General features: G+C 37.1%; 1 protein-coding gene across 1 annotated transcript in view; it reads left to right on the forward strand.

Moving 5' to 3' along the window:
* Positions 1-21,595, forward strand: part of HDAC9 (histone deacetylase 9) — a 584,217-nt gene that overhangs the window by 119,686 nt on the left and 442,936 nt on the right. The window contains exon 6 of the mRNA XM_052639177.1: positions 1,728-1,849. Coding sequence (XP_052495137.1) covers positions 1,728-1,849 — 122 coding nt within the window. The remainder of the gene's footprint in view (positions 1-1,727; positions 1,850-21,595) is intronic.

Below are 21,595 nucleotides of genomic sequence, written 5' to 3' on the forward strand. Positions count from 1 at the left end.
TTTTAAAAATCAGGAGAAAAACTGATAGGCAAAGCATATTTCAATATAGACTAATAGATTATACTTTCATCTCTCTCATATCTCTTCCCTGATGGCTCAGATGGTAAAAGCATCTGCCTACAATGCAGGAGACCAGGGTTCAATCCCTGGGTTGGGAAAATCCCCTGGAGAAGGATGTGGCAGCCCACTCTAGTACTCTTGCCTGGAAAATCCCATGGATGAAGAAGCCTGGTAGCCTACAATCCATGGGGTCATAAAGAGTCAGACACAACCGAGTGACTTCGCTTTCACCTCTCATATTTATAAAATATGTTTAGGATTTTATACTTACATATTTTTAATTACTCACATCATAAGGATAAGGGAGTAAATGCTTGATTATTGGAATTATTTGATATTCTGTTATCTTGACATTTCAAGTATGCCAGGAGTTCTGTTTAAAGAGTTATTGTTTTTCTAATTCTGTCCTATAAGTATCTTCCCATTTCTGCATCCAAAAACAAAAAGGTAAATAAGGCAGATTCCAGAATGCTATATAAATAATTTTTAATAATTTACATAATTTTTATCATGCATGTCAATTGACTTGAAAAACCAATCCCTGAAGAAAATTTCCACATGTTCAATCAACATCAAAAATATTGAAAAAGAAATTTTGTTTTATTACCTAAAATTACATATATAATTTATAACTAATTCATATCCCTTCTAAGTTAAAGCCTCTTTTAAGAAAAGATAATTCCTTTTTTTAAAAGTGGGAAGCAGCTACATGCAAACAACTTGTCAGCTGAAAATTCTTTAGCTGTTCCCTTGGGTATATTCGACATGGCTCTCCAATGTTACTTAGCAATCTTTTTTTTTTTTTTGTACTGAACAGTAGGATCCAACTCCTGGATAGCTAGCCATAAGTCATTAATTTATGAAATCTGAACTTAATACTTTTTTTTGCCAATCGTGATCAGATGAAATATCCTCACACTAGTTATCTTGAGATTGTTGATTCAAAGAAATAATACTAGTATCATCATGGTGTTGATACTATGTCCTATCTAATGTTTTCTTCATATATAATGATTATAAATGTTTATATTGGCTAGGTAGTCTATGTTCAGTCCTGAACTATTCTCCACTGACACAGCTGTATCTCTTTCACTTGTGTTAATGCAGGGAAAGATAACAAATTTTGAGAGTTCAGTTTCATACAAAGAAGAATGTGTCTTCAGTCTTTTCCTTGAAACTGCTGTTGAAGTCAGGAAACCTGGGTCTCTTGGCATAGTACTCTCTCTCCCTGTACTTTCATGGACTACCTAGCAATTTCTAAAAACTGAAGTCCTTCTCTATGTTTACTTTTACCTTGGTTGTTCTGCATAGTTGACCAAAAAGGATTCAGATGATGACTTTTCCATTAATATGGCTCTTAAGAAAACACACATAGTAATCTCAGATACCAAAACTCAAGCTCTTTGGAAATTCTGTCTTTTAATGAAGAAAACTTTTCTATGTGGCCCCATGACCAAATACACAGTGGGCATTCTTGGGCATCCTCCATCATTCTATAACATACTTCTAAAATGAACTTGGTTACATGAGGCTGTGGTTGGTACACACTAAAAAGGAAGAGCATAAACACAGCTGAGATACATGTTGCAGCACATGCAACTGATTATTGCTGACTAGTGTGCAGTAAAACCTCCAGGACAAATGGTGAGCCCTCTTTTTCTTTTTAGGGCTGCCCACCACACGTCATTGGATCAAAGCTCTCCACCCCTGAGTGGAACACCTCCATCCTACAAATACACATTACCCGGAGCACAAGATGCAAAGGATGATTTCCCCCTTCGAAAAACTGGTAAGTCAGTTTCACAAGAAGACTTCACTTGCTGTTCCATTGCATTCCTGTAGTTTTATTTTGCCATATGTCTAGAGGAATGTCAAAGGATTTGTAATCATAGCTATTAGACTCTCCGACCTCTGCCCTCAGCAGAAGCAAATATGTACGCACGCATACACACACACTCCTATTTCTGTTAATATATCAATTCCTTTGATATATAATCAAAGTAACTGTTTGATTAATCACATTTAGATTTTAGACAAATTATTTTCTTATTAGCAGTGAAGAGGAGAATCAAATAAAATAGAAGCTTGATTTCTCAGAAAATTTAAATCTTCTCCATTAATGAGGACCTCTGTAGTTTCCTCCATTATCTGGATTTATATTGAGCCTTACTCATTTACCAGAAAAATGGAAATAATATTCTTATTTTGCTTCACACTTTTAAAAACCTTAAACTGTAATTGTTTACTAAAACAGACAAGGCCAAGGCTTACCTTCTGAGTAAGTGTCTTGCCGAACGTCTCACAGATTATAGGAAAAGTCATCGTGAAGCTTTGTAGCTAATAATCTCATGTGATTGTATTAAAATTTGCTTAGGGAAACTGGGATGATGAGTCTGGAATAAATTTGGAATGTAGTCAACAACTCTATGGCTTTAGGGCCTGTATTTGTTTTCCCATATTCCTTTTTCGCCCTCTGACATGTGCATATCTAATATGTTATATGCTCTGTTCCTCTATAATGTATTTAAACTTTAGCTAGGCATAAGCATAAATAGCATTTGTATACATGATGTCGTATAGCTTTTGATATTTTCTAAATATAGTTCTTTAGAGAAAGTTTTAAATTAAAAAATGTAACCAAAATTCATGTGAAAGATATTCAAAGCAGATAGTTTGGTTCATTGTATTTTACTCAGATCTACTTGAATAAGTATAGGTCGGTGTAATTTGTATATAAAATACATAGAACAAAAATGGTTTTCAATAATTATATTCATTTTCCCAAGCAATTTTGAATAATTGAAGTGAAAATAGATTGTAAAAACACATGTTGAAGTTGTTTTCTGTCATATAATTTACTTCCAGCATAATGAATATTTAAAAATAAAATCAATCATTAGTAAGAATTTGCTCTATCATCTAGCCCATATTGTACCAGGCACTGGGGAAAGATGGCCAAGTATTGCAAAGCATTTCATGCCTTTTTATTTTAATGGACCAAAGGATTTTGTCTTTCTACTTTAAGATACTAGATAGAGTAAAATACTTCAATAAAAGGAAATACAAAGGAAAGAATGTTTTATGTAATGCATGAGAATTTCACACTCTTATCTACCAATCAGATCACTTTTCATATAAATAAACTTCTCTGGGATAAAAGGAATAAAGCAAATAGTGAGCCTCCACATATTTCTAAAACATGGCATATAGTTTATGAAAATTGATCCATAAAGGACATGGGTTTTAGAATGTGGGGACTTTGATCTGCAGCCTTGACATTTAGTTGCACCAATGGCATGTGTAGGAACTATTGACAGAGATTATGTGAATATTGCCCCAGGTCTCAGGGCAGTGACTGGCATTCAAGAGCCTGAGGAGTCACTAAAGGGAAAGAAAACACAAGTCCCCTTATGGCAGGAGGTTACTGATGAGTGATACAGTTACATTCAGAGGGAAAGACGTCTACCCCGCTGTGCACATAGCCTTTGAATTTATTCTTACCACTGGGAGATTGAAAACTGACTGCAGAACTGACACTGACTTTGAAAAGTAGTGGCATTTGGAGCCAGTAAGTATCCAGAAAGCACATTTGATCTTTGTCAATACCTAAAGACGAGTACTAAAAACCCATTCCTTGTGTCCCACTGTTCCCATGAGAACAATTTAGTATTTTTCTTCTGAAGATGGAGTAGGAATTTATTCTTGTAGAATTTCTCAACCCACAACAAAATTCAAAGAGAAATCCTGCTTATATGTTACAAAATGTTATTCCACTCATCTTCTGTATCTCTTTATGTGATATCTAATAATAGTGGGAAGTTACAGCCCCCATCTTTTCTAGTGATGTATTTTCTGTATTTTCCCAGTATTTTAAGTTTCTTCCCTTTATATGGAATATCTGTTATTTACAAAGTGTCAAGGCTGCTGACCTACAAAACCAAACATTTCCAACATTATATCAATAAAGTTCTTGAAAAGCCATTAATACATTTACATCTCTACAGGAGTTTCAAAATATTCCTTAGTTCAATTCCCATTGTCTGAGAAAAGTATAATATAATTAAATACAGATGTTTTCTACAGATTCTCTAAAATACTTAGAGATACCATTCATTAATTACAAATAGGCGGAAGTCTTCCAACTTTTGTAAGTATAATCTATTTGGTATATTTCCAGTTCACTGTGAGAAAGTTTAGATGTATATTTCCACTAAATAGAAAAGCACTGAAGTACTGTAAAATAACAGTTTTTACTTCAGCATTTGTTGTATTTCAATGACTCAACAGTTATTACAAAAAAGTAAGCAATAAAATATCATAATTAAACATATGTGGTGATTGAGGAAACTGTTTGGGATAATTTTCACATAAAGCTACATCATATTAAATGAAATCTGGAGAAGTGTCATTGATCATATAGTATAAATACCAGGACAGCTGTAATAGTCTCACTTTTCTGTGGATGCCTGGTTATCACTCTCTGAGGTCTACTTGATTTAAAAGAAGTTGGTAAGAGGATTCTGTCTTTTTGATCTGCATATAATACTAAATGCTTTCATTTTCTTTTTAACCTACATTGGTGCTGAATTGCTAGTATACACTAGGAAGATTTTAAGGAACTAAAGCTGGAACCGGAGTAAGGAAAGTCTTAATGACCTTAAAATGAATCAAGTGGCCCCAGGGGTGTTCCCAAAGCAGTGAGCTAAATTCAGAACCTCTCCTGACCTCTTAGGACTCAGCCAGACAGGGGGAGCCTAGGAACAGTCAACTACAGAAGTCTCATTTGCCTGCAGAAATCTGACCTTTGTCATGCAAAGTGGACCTTTACTTCCTTCCCCTAAGGAGAAGCACAGTTGCTCTTACCTTTTGGGTTTTTTGGAAACCTCAGAATTCTGTGAATGTTAGCTCTACTCAGTTCCTATTTCAGTTTTCTTTGAAATACAGGAATTGAGAGTCTTTAACTCTTTTCCTAACAATGAATGTCAAAGGCTTTCAAATGAAGTTGAGAATAAAATAATTGTTTTTAATTTTTATGTTTATTGCCCACACTTAAATAAGTGTTCCCTCTTAGAATTACCCTCTGATGGCCTGTGTTTAACATAAGAATTAGTTGATTCTGAAATTTGTATTATTTTGCTGAACTTTAGGTTTTTTTGGCTGCAAATTATATCATATGGTAGTAGGTGGGTTTTTTTGTTGTTTTGTTTTGTTTTGTTTTGTTTTTGCCAGTATAATACACTGCTGGACTGATAACAAACTGTAAAATAGGGAAAGGAAGCTTCTGGGTCCAGCTACTTCTAAAATAGAACATATTTCCCACAGAGATACTACATATGCAGTGACTTTGAACTGACCTTCAAAACCATTTGAACTGGATTCTTTTCCAATGACTGTGTGCATATGTTTCATAAAATATTATGATAAAAAATTCTAGAGGTTTTATGCTCCATTATATTATTGGGGTCTGACCCAGTGAACTTTGCCTCACTTTGAATGTTACAGTCTTTCCATTTAATACTTCTGAACAAAGTGAGCTGGCTGGCTAGATTAAACCTCTTAAAGAGCACAAGCCATATAAAGCTAAAGCTTGGCTTGGGCTAGTAAGGCTGTTCCAGCCCCACTGAAATATTCTTTTAATGGTCAGCAACAGTAGAATAAGACTCAAAGATGGAAGGGGTCCAAACATAAGTTAAGGTTTTGGAAGGCCAGTGTCATTTTCCACACTGAGTAATTGGAAAGAAGGCAGAGATGAGACATATAACTTTATAAATCTCCCTCAGTATAGCAGTTAGAAGTTATGTAGTGGTACCTTGGTGACCTTTTCAAGTTATTGTAATCCAGAATTAGTGCAAGGAGATTTTTAAACAATGTTTTAAAATCTCTCTTGCTCTGTTTTTCTCTCTTCCTTTTTCTAGTTCTATGTTTTTCTCATAATACACAAACACACGTGCATGTGCACCCATGGACATGCACACACATTTCTGCACAGATTTCACTAAGATAGCACTTATGTTCATACAGATATTCACTCAGAATCTTATTCTAGATTGACTAAGACTGGGTATTTTTATATATTTTAGTACTCTAGCTTAGTTCTATTGTAGTGGCTCTTGCTTACAGTGATTGAAATATTCTCTTTCTGATCAGTCTTATAACAGTTTCTCCAGAATTGAGAAGCACTGGGGCTTCCCAGGTGGCGCTAGTGGTAAAGAACCCATCTGCCAATACCTTAGACTTAAGAGACATGGGTTTGATCTCTGGGTCAGGGAAATCCCCTGGAGGAGGGCATGACAACCCACTCCAGTATTCTTGCCTGGAGAACCCCATGGACAGAGGAGCCTGGCAGTCGGACACAACTGAAGTGACTTAGCACACGTGCACGTGGCACAGTAACACAGGCTTTGAATCCACTGCTGCTAAGTCACTTCAGTCGTGTCCGACTCTGTGCGACCCCATAGACGGCAGCCCACCGGGCTCCCCCATCTCTGGGATTCTCCAGGCAAGAATACTACTGGATTGAAATACAGATTCTCAATCTTGGGAAATTTTTAATCTCTTTAGGTCATCTTTCTGTCACCCGTAAGATAGGTATAATTATTGCTGTTGGTTCATACAGTTATTTTGAGGATTCAATTAAGTAATACATGTCGTGCACTTAGAATCATACCTAAGATTAAGGAAATGCTTAGATGGATGGAACGTTCTTTACTACTGTTTCTAGTTGATAAAAGACTGAATTTCATTTATTTTCATCAGTGAAAACTGAATTGCTTATTGTTGTGTAAAGTCTTTTTAAAGACTTGTATTCTGCCACCTTATTGATAAAATGAGAAAACTGAGGAGAAAGAGAGAAAAGTATTCACTGTAAGCTCTCTGCCTCTTGCAATGCTAAATGTCAAGATGGGAATAAAGGTTTTCGTTAACTTTGCACATTATCTGGCATTTGGGAGCCTAGTATGGTGTACAAAAATAGCAGTGGACTTGTTTCTTTCCTTCACCATAGGAAGAGCTCTTACTGATGCTCTGTACTCATTAGGGTCACAAAGAGTTTTAATTTCTGCCATTGACTTCATTTTAAAATCAATACACTTTTAATTTTTGGAACAGTTTTAGATTTACAGAAAAATTGATCCATAGTACAGACGATTCCCATATTACTTTCTCCACTGTCCCATTGTCTCCTCTCTTGTTAACATCTTGCGAACTGTGGTATTTTTGGTGCAATTAATGAATGCCTATCAGTACATTATTGTTAATGTTCCCCATAATTTATATTAAGGTTTGCTCTGTGCTTCCCTGGTGGTTATTTTGACAAATGCAAAATGTCATGCCATGTATCCACTATTACAATATAATGCAAACTAGTTTCACTACCCTAAAAGTCCTCTGCTCTCCACATATTTACCTCTCCATCCTCCAACCCCCGATAACCACTTATATTTTCACTGTCTCTATGGATTTGCAACCTGTAGAATGTCATATATTTGAAATCATAGAGTCTGTAGCCATTTCAGACAAACTTCTTTCACTTGGCAATGTGTATTTATGATCCCTCCATGTTTTGTGGCTTGAAAGCCCTTTTTAGTACTGAATAATAATGCATTACATGGGAGGAGCCACATCTTGTTTAACCATTTACCTGTTGAAAGGTGTTCTGGTTCCTTCCAAGTTTTAGCAATTATGAATCAGGTGGCCCTAAACATTCACACGTAGGTTTTTCTGTGGATGTATATTTTCAGCTAGTTAAATGAAAGCCTAAGCATGCAATAGGTGGATTTTATAGTAAGACTATGTGTAGTTTTGTAAGACACTGTCAAATTGTATTCTGAAGGGGCTGTACTGTTTTGAATTCTGACCAGCAATGGATCAGATCTACCAGTAGTGGATCAGAGTTTGCCAGCACTTGGTATTTTCAATTTAGTGTTTTGAATTTTAACCATTCTAATAGGTATATATTGCCAACATCCGCTGGATCATGGAAAAAGCAAGAGAGTTCCAGAAAAATATGTATTTCTGCTTTATTGACTATGCCAAAGCCTTTGACTAGGCAGATCACAATAAACTGTGGAAAATTCTTCAAGAGATGGGAATACCAGACCACCTGACTGGCCTGTTCAGAAACCTGTATGCAGGTCAGGAAGCAACAGTTAGAACTGGACATGGAACAACAGACTGCTTCCAAATAGGAAAAGGAGTACATCAAGGCTGTATATTGTCACCCTGTTTATTTAACTTCTATGCAGAGTACATCATGAGAAATGCTGGGCTGGAGGAAGCACAAGCTGGAACCAAGATTGCCAGGAGAAGTATCAATAACCTTAGATATGCAGATGACACCACTCTTATGGCAGAAAGTAAAGAGGAACTAAAAAGCCTCTTGATGAAAGTGAAAGAAGAGAGTGAAAAAGTTGGCTTAAAGCTCAACGTTCAGAAAACGAAGATCATGGCATCTGGTCCCGTCACTTCATGGGAAATAGATAGGGAAACAGTGGAAACAGTGTCAGAGTTCATTTTGGGGGGCTCCAAAATCACTGCAGATGGTGATTGCAGTCATGAAATTAAAAGACGCTTAGTCCTTGAAAGGAAAGTTATGACCAACCTAGATAGCATATTGAAAAGCAGAAACATTACTTTGCCAACAAAGGTCCATGTAGTCAAGGTTTTTCCAGGAGTCGTGTATGGATGTGAGAGTTGGACTGTGAAGAAAGCTGAGCACCAAAGAATTGATGCTTTTGAACTGTGATGTTAGAGAAGACTCTTGAGAGTCCCTTGAACTGCAAGGAGATCCAACCAGTCCATTCTAAAGGAGATCAGTCCTGGGTGTTCGTTGTAAGGACTGATGTTAAAGCTAAAACTCCAATACACTGGCCACCTCATGTGAAGAGTTGACTCATTGGAAAAGACTCTGATGCTGGGAGGGATTGGGGGCAGGAGGAGAAGGGGACAACAGAGGATGAGATGCCTGGATGGCGTCACTGACTCGATGGACATGAGTTTGAATGAACTTGGGGAGCTGGTGATGGACAGGGAGGTCTGGTGTGCTGAAATTCATGTGGTCACAGTCGGACACAATGAGCGACTGAACTGGATAGGTATATAATGGTTTTTCATTGTGGTTTTATTTCCTAGTTTTAGTGTGGTATAATCTTTCTCATCCGTTTACTATTAATCTCTCTGTGTCTCACTTTTTAAAATGGTTTTCTGATAGTATATGCTGGTGGTTTAGTCACTAAGACCTGTCCAACTCTTGTGACACTATGGACTGTAGCCCGCCAGGCTCCGCTATCCATGGGGATTTTCTAGGCAGAAGTACTGGAGTGGTTTGCCATTTTCTTCTCCAATATACAGTGTATAGTAGGGTCTTTTTTTTTCCCTTAATCCACTCTGAAAGTCTCCTTTAATTAGTATGTTAGATCAGTCCCATTTAAAGTGCTTATAGATATTATTGGATCAATACCTGCCCTGTTTATAACTGTATTCTAATCATTATAGTTAATCATTTTTTTTAAATCTTCCCCTCTTTATTCTCTGGTTTTAACTGAGCATGGTATATGATTCCATGTTCTCTACTGTCTTAGCATATCAATTGTACCTCTTTTAAATTTTTTCTTTGATGGTTTCCTTAGAGTTTGAAGTACACATTTGTAGCAAATCTATAGCGATTTTCAAATAACACTATACTTGTTCTGTGGCTATAGGTACCTTAAAACAGAGTATTCCCAATTCCTCTCTCCCATCTTCTATAATTTTGCTGTCATTAATTTCACTTTCACAGGTCACTGAATACATTGTTGGTATTATTATTTTGAATAGTCAGATCAATTAAAAATAAGAAGACTAGAGGCAGGTTCAAAAGGGAAGGAATATATGTCTAGTTACTGTTAGTCACTCAGTCGTGTCCAGATCTTTGTGACCCCATAGACTGTACCCACCAGGCTCCTCTGTCCATGGAATTCTCCAGGCAAGAATACTGGAGTGGGTAGCCATTTCCTTTTCCGGGGAATCTTCCCTTCCCAGGGATGGAGCACAGGTTTCCTGCATTGAAGGCAAATTCTTTACCTTCGGAGCCACCAGAGAAGCCCAAACATATATATACCTATGTCTGATTCATGTTGATGTATGGCAGGAACCAAGACAATATGAAAGCAATTATCCTCCAATTTAAAAGAATTTTTTTAAATGAGAAAAAGAAACATTTTGTTTTATCTTCATTTATTTTTTCCTTTATATAGCTTTGTGTTTCTGACTTATATCCTTTTCTTTCTTGCTAAAGTACTTTTAATCTTTCTTGCAAGTCAGCTCTACTGCTAACAAATTTCCTTAATTCTTGTTTGTCTAAGAAAGTTTTTATTTCTCCTTTATATTTAACAGATAATTGCACTGAATGCAGAATTCTTGGTTGCTGATTATTTTTTCCTTGCAATACTGTAAATGCTTCACTCTCTTCTTGCTTGCATGGTTTCTGACCAGAAATTTGATTCAGTTCTTATTGTTGTTGATCCAGAGGCAAGATGCTTTCTAACATCCTCTGGTTTAATGGAAGATATTCTTTGTTTTTGGTTTTCTACTGTTTGAATATGATGTGCCCAGGAGTCTGATGTTTGGTATTTATACTGTTTCATGTTCCCTGAGACTCCTAGCTTGAGAGCTTGTCTGTGTATTCCAGCTATTGCTCAAACAGTCTTCTGCTTTTTTCTTTAATGTTATCGGTTCCCCATTATGCATGTGTTATGTCTTTTGCAATTGTCCCAGACTGGCAAGTATTTTGTTCATTCTTTTTTTTTTTTTTTTTTTTTGCCCATCGACTTCAGAAGTTTCTATTGACATGTCTTTAAGGTCGTTGATTCTTTTCTCAGTTGTGTCCAGTTTCTTGTTGAGCCTTATTAAAAGGCATTCTTCATTCTATACTTTTGATCTCAGGCATTTATTTCCTTTTGGTACTTTCTTAGTGTTTCTACCTCTCTGCTTACAGTTACTAATATATTCTTATGGATTGTCAACCTTTTCTATTAGAGCCCTTAACATATTACTCACAGATATTTTAAGTTCTCTGTTTGATAATTCCAAAATCTTTGTCATAACTGAGGCTGGTGTGATGCTTGCCTTATCTCTTCAGACTGTTTTCTCTTCATTTTTAGCATGTTTTCCAACTTTTTGTTGAAAGCTGGACATGATATATTAGAAATTGACTAGTTAGGCTTTCTGTGTGAGATTTTATGTTAATATGGCTACATTTAATGTTTGCAGTGGATGTAGGTGCCATGGCTTGGGTTTCTTCTAGTTTCCTTGGTGGCAGTTTGTTTGTTGTTTTTGTTTTTTTTTCTTTCTCCATTTTGGGGTTTCCCTAAGAACTCTTTCATAAATAGAATGTGTCTTGGTGCTCTCTCATTGGCAGTCCACTGTTGTTATACTGGAACCCTGTTAATGTGACGATAGACATTGGAGGCTACCCAGATGGCTCAAGGGTAAAGCATCCGTCTGCCATTGTAGGAGACATAGGAGACGCTGGTTCGATTCCTGGGTTGAGAATATCCCGTGGAGGAGGAAATGACAACGTACTACAGTATTCTTGCCAGGAGAATCCCATGGACAGAGGAGCTTAGCAGGCTACAGTTCATGGGGTCACAAAGAGTTGGACATGACGGAGCAATTACACACAATCACAACCAAGGCATTGGGGAAGGACAGTGTTCTGTAATTTTATAATTAAATCTCAGTTTTTTAGTGGTCCCTGAGTTTGTGGTCTTTGAACTCTAGAGCTGTTTCTTAGCTTTTTAAAAAGTCTTCCATGTAAGTGAGATAGGAAAGCTAGAAGAGGCTAGAGTTGCCTAATTGCCTTTCTCTTTTCTGGGGCTCCAAAATCACTGCAGATGGTGACTGCAGCCATGAAATCAAAAGACGCTTACTCCTTGGAAGAAAAGTTATGACCAACCTAGATAGTATATTCAAAAGCAGAGACATTTCTTTGCCGACTAAGGTCCGTCTAGTCAAGGCTATGGTTTTTCCAGTGGTCATGTATGGATGTGAGAGTTGGACTGTGAAGAAGGCTGAGCGCCGAAGAATTGATGCTTTTGAACTGTGGTGTTGGAGAAAACTCTTGAGAGTCCCTTGGACTGCAAGGAGATCCAACCAATCCATTCTGAAGGAGATCAACCCTGGGATTTCTTTGGAAGGAATGATGCTAAAGCTGAAGCTCCAGTACTTTGGCCACCTCATGTGAAGAGTTGACTCATTGGAAAAGACTCTGATGCTGGGAGGGATTGGGGGCAGGAGGAGAAGGGGATGACAGAGGATGAGATGGCTGGATGGCATCACTGACTCGATGGACGTGAGTCTGAGTGAACTCTGGGAGTTGGTGATGGACAGGGAGGCCTGGCGTGCTGTGATTCATGGGGTCGCAAAGAGTCAGACATGACTGAGCAACTGAACTGAACTGAACTGAAGGTCAAATATGGAGAAGGCAATGGCAACCCACTCCAGTACTCTTGCCTAGAAAATCCCATGGATGGAGGAGCCTGGCGGCTGCAGATCATGAGATCACAAAGAGTCAGACACAACTGAGCAACTTCACTTTCACTTTTCACTTTCATGCATTGGAGCAGGAAATGGCAACCCATTCCAATGTTCTTGCCTGGAGAATCCCGGGGATGGGGGAGCCTGGTGGGCTGCCGTCTATGGGGTCACACAGAGTCGGACACAACTGAAGCGACTTAGCAGCAGCAGCAGCGAGGTCAAATAAAGTTCTAGTAAATAGTTTCCCTTGGAGGGCAGGTTTTGTTATGTAGAATACTCTGGGTATATTTTATATCTGTACTTTTTTACTGGACATATTTCAAAATGGCTGCTTTTCTTTCCCCCTTCACCTCTGTTCCCTATAATCACATAGACAAGAGGGGATTCTTCACTATCTTCACTTAGAGAACATGGTTGGGTTCTTGTAAATAAAACCTCTGAATATGTACTCTTCCCTGCTGAGACTGGGCCCCTGGGATTTTTAACTCTCAAGCTAGTCCACACTCACCCTCCAGTAACTCATCAAAATTAACATCTGGGTGTTCCTACCAGTTCCTGGCTCTGGTAGCTTCTCTTCTCCATTAACTGATCTCAGCTATGATTTTTGTTATTTTTCAGTCTCTCCTGATTTTGAAATGACAGTTTGCTCTGAGACCAAGTTCTCTGATGAATCTAAGAAAATTGCTTTGGTTTTAATCTGCTCAGCTTTCTTCTTGTGGTGAGGATGGCAGTGAAGGTTTCCAAGCTTTTGACATGTTGTAGTTGATACCAAAAGGCAGCCACCCATTCACTATTAAAAAAAAAAACAAAACTTCATTCCAGCATAACTATACTTACAGAAATACACTCATATTGGTTAATAGAATACAATTTAACTTATCCTACAAAATTTGAACCAGAAACTTGGTACATGGTTTGCTTTAAAAAGAAAGAAAAAGGATTTGTAATCTGGTTTATTTTTATCTGTTACAAATGTATATAAAAGATTCTCCATAACTTTTAAATCAGTAAAGCATTTTCAAAAAATTTTAAAAATACAACTTTGCAGTTTTTAAGGTGACAGATTCATATTTAAACAATATATTTTTTACCAATTAATTATAATAATTTTTTTATAAGATTATAAGTTATCAGTGTTTGACTCCCCTTCTCAGTGTGGTCATGACTAACAAATCCATGTACTGAAAAAACTGACAAAGAGAATAGACTAAAATAATTTTTAAATCACATTTTGAAAGGAAGGTTGTACTTTATGCTAAAATCTTTGCCCAGTGTTTAATTCTATTGTATTTTATTCTGTACCCTCTTCTATATGTCATCTTTCTCTTCTCCTTAATAGGAATCAAACACTCCATTGGTTTTTACTACTTTGAGAATGAATTTGATGAAATATTGTAATGGAACAGAGCATAAGCTACTCTGTGAGCAAGACTTGAGAATAATAAGGACTTTTCCCCCTGTGTTTTTCTTACCTTTCTTTTCATATCAAATGCTAGAGGTTTGAGAAGGTAAGACAAACCAATTTTTGGCCCTCCAAAAATTAGAAAAATCAATTCTTTCTAAAAATAGGATTTATTTTTTTACATAGCAATATTATATTTTAAAAGGACCCTTTTTGATAGATTTGATCCTTTAGATTATGAAAAGTTAGCAATTTGCAGCTACTATATTTCTTTGATATGCACTCTTTCTTCCAGTTTTGTTAAAATGTAACTCACAGCACTGTGTAAATTTGAAGTGTTCAGTTGAGTTCAGTTTAGTCGCTCAACTGTGTCTGACTCTTTGCGACCCCATGAATCGCAGCACGCCAGGCCTCCCTGTCCATCACCAACTCCCGGAGTTCACTCAGACTCACGTCCATCGAGTCAGTGATGCCATCCAGCCATCTCATCCTCTGTCGTCCCCTTCTCCTCCTGCCCTCAAACCCTCCCAGCATAAGAGTCTTTTCCAGTGAGTCAACTCTTCACATGAGGTGGCCGAAGTATTGGAGTTTCAGCTTTAGCATCATACCTTCCAAAGAAATCCCAGGGTTGATCTCCTTCAGAATGGATTGGTTGGATCTCCTTGCAGTCCAAGGGACTCTCAAGAGTCTTCTCCAACACTGCAGTTCAAAAGCATCAATTCTTCGGCACTCAGCTTTCTTCACAGTCCAAATCTCACATCCATACATGACCACAGGAAAAACCATAGCCTTGACTACATGGACCTTAATCGGCAAAGTAATGGCTCTGCTTTTGAATATGCTGTCTAGGTTGGTCATAACTTTCTTTTCAAGGAGTAAGCGTGTTTTAATTTCATGGCTGCAGTAACCATCTGCAGTGATTTTGGAGCCCAGAAAAATGAACTCTGACACTGTTTCCACTGTTTCCCCATCTATTTCCCATGAAGTGATGGGACGAGATGTCATGATCTTCATTTTCTGAACGTTGAGCTTTAAGCCAACTTTTTCACTCTCCTCTTTCACTTTCAAGAGGCTTTTTAGTTCCTTTTTACTTTCTGCCATAAGAGTGGTGTCATCTGCATATCTGAGGTTATTTTGATATTTCTTCTGTCAATCTTGATTCCAGGTTGTGCTTCTTCCAGCCCAGCGTTCCTCATGATATACTCTGCATAAAAGTTAAATAAGCAGGGTGACAATATACAGCCTTGACGTACTCCTTTTCCTATTTGGAAGCAGTCTGTTGTTCCATGTCCAGTTCTAACTGTTGCTTCCTGACTTGCATACAGGTTTCTCAAGAGGCAGGTCAGGTGGTCTGGTATTCCCATCTCTTTCAGAATTTTCCACTGTTTATTGTGGTCCACACAGTGAAAGGCTTTGGCATAGTCCATAAAGCAGAAATAGATGCTTTTCTGGAACTCTCTTTCTTTTTTATGATCCAGCGGATGTTGGCAACTTGATCTCTGGTTCCTCTGCCTTTTCTAAAACCAGCTTGAACATCTGGAAGTTCACGGTTCATGTACTGCTAAAGCCTGGCTTAGAGAATTTTGAACATTACTTTACTAGCGTAAAGTAATAGAGTTTTGCCAAGAGAACGCACTGGTCATAGCAGACACTCTATTGCAACAACACAAGAGAAGACTCTACACATGGACATCACCAGATGGTCAACACCGAAATCAGATTGATTATATTCTTTGCGGCCAAAGATGGAGAAGCTCTATACAGTCAATAAAAACAAGACCAGGAGCTGACTGTGGCTCAGATCATGAACTCCTTATTGCCAAATTCAGACTCAAATTGAAGAAAGTAGGGAAAACCACTAAACCATTCAGGTATGACCGAAATCAAATCCCTTATGATTATACAGTAGAAGTAAGAAATAGATTTAAGGGACTAGAACTGATAGATAGAGTGCCTGATGAACTGTGGATGGAGGTTTGTGACATTGTACAGGAGACAGGGATCAAGACCTTCCCCATGGAAAAGAAATGCAAAAAAGAAAAATGGCTGTGTGCAGAGGCCTTACAAATAGTTGTGAAAAGAAGAGAAGTGAAAAGCAAAGGAGAAAAGAAAGATATAAGCATCTGAATGCAGAGTTCCAAAGAATAGCAAGAAGAGATAAGAAAGCCTTCCTCAGCGATCAATGCAAAGAAATAGAGGAAAACAGCAGAATGGGAAAGACTAGAGATCTCTTCAAGAAAATTAAAGACACCAAGGGAACATTTCATGCAAAGATGGGCTTGATCAAGGACAGAAATGGTATGGACCTAACAGAAGCAGAAGATATTAAGAAGAGGTGGCAAGAATACACAGAAGAACTGTACAAAAAAGATCTTCACGACCAAGATAATCACGATGGTGTGATCACTCAACTAGAGACAGACATCCTGGAATGTAAAGTCAAGTGGGCCTTAGAAATCATCACTACAAACAAAGCTAGTGGAGGTACTGGAATTCCAGTTGAGCTATTTCAAATCCTGAAAGATGATGCTGTGAAAGTGCTGCACTCAATATGCCAACAAATTTGGAAAACTCAGCAGTGGCTACAGGACTGGAAAAGGTCAGTTTTCATTCCAATCGCAAAGAAAGGCAATGCCAAAGAGTGCTCAAACTACTGCACAATTGCACCCATCTCACATGCTAGCAAAGTAATGTTCACAATATTAGTAATGCTTCAAAATTTGAAGTGTACAGCATAATAATTTGACTTGTTTGCTCATTTTTTAAGCAAACATATCTGAATGGATCTAACAGATAATATTTTATAGTTTAACCAGCAATATTTTTTTACTTTTGCATTTTTTTTCCTTAGTGGTGTACAAGGTGATCTGTTACACAGGATAAAGTGCTATAGTGTTTACCCAAGAATAAAATGGTGTAGAGTAGTAAGAATCTTTTAATATAAAAAGAGTACAAATTTATAACATGTGGTTTTTCACTGAAAAGCATAATAGAAATTAATGTCCCTAAGAATTTTTTATTAAAAAGTTAAATGTATGGTTATGTTAAAACAAAAGACAAGTAGTTTAAGTTTCACAATTCAATACATGGAAAACTAGTCTCACAGATTGATTGTGCTTGTGGTATGTATGATAACTAGTTGGAGGTAAGACCAAGTGTCAATTGAAAATTGTTTGATAATTAATCCGCTTAGTGGGAACTTTGAACATCTATCTAAAATTATTTGCCATTAGAAACTAGTGTGGTTGCTAGGGGTGGGGGGAACTAGTGTGAAAAAGCTAATATAGCTTAGAAATACAGAGCTTGGAAAATAATCTCACGGTTTGGAGTTAGAAATATTTGGCTTAGAATTCTAGAATGGCACTACCAGCTAGAGCTGTGTGACTACAGGCAAGTCACAGGACTTCTCTGAGCCTCAATTTTTAAAGTGTCAGGAATGGAAAATATTTGGCTTTCAGGATTATGATAAGCAAAAACATATTTCGTGAAGGTGCCCAGCACAGTGCCTGACATATAACAGAGTCTCTGTACGTATTGCCTGTTTGAGTTATTGGGAATAATGGTGTGACATTAGTAATAGGAATTATTAGTAGCAGCTGCATACTAAAGAGCCTCTTAATGAAAGGAAAAGAGGAGAGTGAAAAAGTTGGCTTATAACTCAACATTTGGAAAACTAAGATCATGATATCTGGTCCCATCACTTCATGGCAAATAGATGGAGAAACAATGGAAACAGTGACAGACTTTATTATTTTGGGGCTCCAAAATCACTGCAGATGGTGACTGCAGCCATGATACTAAAAGACGCTTACTCCTTGGAAGGAAAGTTATGACCAATCTAGACAGCATATTAAAAAGCAGAGACATTACTTTGCTGACAAAGGTCTATCTAGTCAAAGCTATAGTTTTTCCAGAAGTCATGTATGGATGTGAGAGTTGGATAATAAAGAAAGCTGAGTGCCGAAGAATTGATGCTTTTGACCTGTGGTGTTGGAGGAGACTCTTGAGAGTCCCTTGGGCTGCAAGGAGATCCAACCAGTCCATCCGAAAGGAAATCAGTCCTGAATATTCATTGGAAGGACTGATGCTGAAGCTGAAACTCCAGTACTTCAGCTGTCTGATGTGAAGAGTTGACTCATTTGAAAAGACCCTGATGCTGGGAAAGATTGAAGGCAGGAGGAGAAGGGGACAACAGAGATGGTTGGATGGCATCACCAACTTGATGGACATGAGTCTGAGCAAGCTCTGGAAGTTGGTGATAGACAGAGAAGCCTGGCATGCTGCAGTCCAAGGGGTCACAAAGAGTTGGACATGACTGAACTGAGCATAGTATAAGTGTAAAATAATTGGAATGGCAAAAACAGTCTAGAGTTGTGATCTTAACCCTCTCACTAATGTATGACCTTGAACATATATTACATCATGATTTTGTAGCTCAGATTTCTCGGATAAATGACGAATTTGGACCAACTGATTCTTAATATTGTATACTATTTTAAACAGGAACCATATCATAATGTTTCATGAAGATTAAGATAAGAAAATGTTAATGAAGAACATATAAATAAGAAATAAATGATGGTGCTTTTGCAGAATTATATCTCAAATTTGTTGTAATTAACTGTAGCAAAGTCTAATGACATATTTTTCACTCCCCATAAAATGCTCATTTAGAAACATGCAGGATGTTTTAGATAAGATTGGAATGAGAAATTGGCAAAAAATAATAATTAAGACTTTAAAAGCATTTAGCCATCTGTTGTATAATCATGAGAATGATTGAAAAGTGACTCCTAATCTGTAATATTCACAGTTATATAACTTGAAGTACTGGGAAAATATTCCATACAAATATATGAATTTATGTATCTTTAGACATATCTAATGAAATAAATTAAAAGATGAAAAAATAAATTATGAAATATTGGTAAGTTTAGCCACCTACTGAGTTTCTTTGGAATAGAAGTATTCCTTGATGGCAAAGAAATCTGCCGGAAACCATTATCTGTTTGCTCAAAACTCTTATTAGTATTTAAGGTAGCACAAAATAATAGTTTTTCCCTGGCATGCTAGATTTTACATTGAGTGACCTTAATTTACCAATCTCTTATTTTATAAAATTATTAACATTTGATTTTGAACATTTATCATTATTTTAATACTTATACTGATTCCCTCCATTCTTTACTACCTACCCATATACAAGATAAATATTTTTCATAAGCTATAAATTCTGACATTATCTTTACCTCTTCCATTTTCAGTTTAATTTTTGCTGTAAAAACTAACAATCATATGTCAGTTATTAGGTATCATATTTCATACTCCCATTCTTATCTTGTTCTTCCCAATTGGATGGTAAAAAATGTTCCTGAAGAGTGTTTGTCACATCTTCATTCCTTATCTGACAAACCACACTTTGTGCTGGCCCTTTGGGTGTATATAAATAAATTAATATGAGTAACAAAGGATTTTTTGCCATTAAGAAGCTCACAGTCCTCATAGTGAGACCCATGTTGATTGACAATTCATTTAATTTATATTTTTGAACCACCTTACTTCTTGCGAAACTACTGTTTCATATTTACACATTCTAAACATTCTTAGTGAGATGGTTGGATGGCATCACTGACTCAATAGACGTGAGTTTCAGTAAGCTCCAGGAGTTTGTGATGGGCAGGGAAGCCTGGCATGCTGCAGTCCATGGCATCACAAAGGATTGGACACAACTGAGCAACTGAATTGAAGTGAGTGAAAGCAAAGATCCAGACCATCTGAAGAATGTAGATAAGAGAAGACATTGATATATTAATTATTTTTTAGTTAAGCTTTCAGTGTATTTAATTGAAATTTTCTATATTAATTTTATTATATTTGTTTTGAAGTAGGTAACACAAAAGAAATTCTCAGAAATAATTTATTAGCCTGCTATCTGGAGATGGTGGAGGACAGAGGAGCCTGGTGTGCTGCAGTCCATGGGGTCTCAAAAAGTTGGACATGACTTCAGCGGCAGATGTGCATATGTGGTTTTTAAAAAATAGTTTAGACTAGTCCTGCTAAAAATATTTTTCTATAATACTGGGAAAAGTTCTGTGTCTGCACTGTGCAATTCAGTAACCACTAAGCAAATGTAGCCACCTGAAGTTGAACATACGATATAGCTGGTGTGGCTGAGGAGATGAATATTCATTGACAAATTTTAAATTTAGATTAAATATTCACATGCAGCTAGCTAGTAACTATCGTATAGGACAGCACAAGTATAGACCACAGTGGACACACATGTGGCCTGAACGGCACTACAAATTCCCTTCATTGCCCAGGTCAGACATCACAGTCACAGCAAACTCTTCCCTTGGAGTTTGGACATAGAAGCATTCTAAATCAAATCACCCAAAGGAAATACAATGTCTGAGCAGAACTGTATTTTCAGGACTCTTAATTTTTAAGAAACAAGTACCAAGAAGCTTAGTTTTTGAAAAAAAGAGGATTTGGAGGTTTCATTTATCTGAATTTTTTTAATGTCTAGGTGCTTACATGATGTTAATTCAGTGTGTTCACATGTTGTTAATAAAAGTGCGAGTTTCTAGCCTGGTTCTGCTGGACTTTACATACAGTAATGCTCCCTTGTAATAATGACAGGGATAGCTCAGTATAACCCTAGCCTTAACCTCTTATCTGCTTAAAAAGAACAGTGAAAAGAAACACTTTCCCCTCAAGTAATTCCTGTTTTTTTTTTTAATTTATGTTATTGAAGTATAGTTGATTTACAATGTTGTGTTCATTTCTACTATACAACAAGGTGGTTCAGTTATACATATATATGTGTATATATATATATGTACATCCTTTTCATCTTTTTCATTATGGTTTATCAAATATAGTTCTTTGTGCTATACAGTAGGACCATATTGTTTATCATTCTGTATAGAATAGTTTGCACCTGCTAATTCCAAACTCCCAATCCATCCCTTTCCCAGCCCCTCTCCCACTTGGCAAATCACACTCTGTTCTTATGTCTGTGAGTCTGTTTTTGTTTCATGGATAAGTTCATTTGTGTCATATTTTAGATTCCACATATAAGTACTGTCATATGGTATTGCTCTTTCTGACTTAGTATGTTGATCTCTAGGTCCCTCCATGTTGCTATATATGGTGTTATTTCATTCTTTTTAATGGCTGACTACTATTCCATTGTATGTGTGTTTATACACTACATGTTCTTTTTCCATTTATTTATCTATGGACATTTAGGTTGTTTCCATGTCTTGGCTATTGTGAATAGTGCTGCTATGAACATTTTCCCCCAAGTAATTCTGATAATTCCCGTTACTGACTCACCTGAACAGCTTGGGTCTTGTACCAACCCTGAATCAGTCACTCTGAGAGAGAGATAAATTGTGCCAGGGAGCGCAGGTGGGGATCCTGCCTCACTTGTCCACCCTGGAAGTTGGGATGGAGTTTATAGAAGCTCTCAGAGGACCTGCACTGAGAATGAAACTCTAACCAGTGTTCATCCTAAAGCACAGCTCTGAGCCTATCGACTCTTCTCGAGAAGCATTTGTGAATTTTCACACATGCCCTAGGCCATTCCTCAGTGTGATCTTCAGATCTGAATTA

The sequence above is a fragment of the Budorcas taxicolor genome, chromosome 4 (genome assembly GCF_023091745.1).
Source record: "Budorcas taxicolor isolate Tak-1 chromosome 4, Takin1.1, whole genome shotgun sequence".
Classification (NCBI taxonomy): Eukaryota; Metazoa; Chordata; class Mammalia; order Artiodactyla; family Bovidae; genus Budorcas; species Budorcas taxicolor.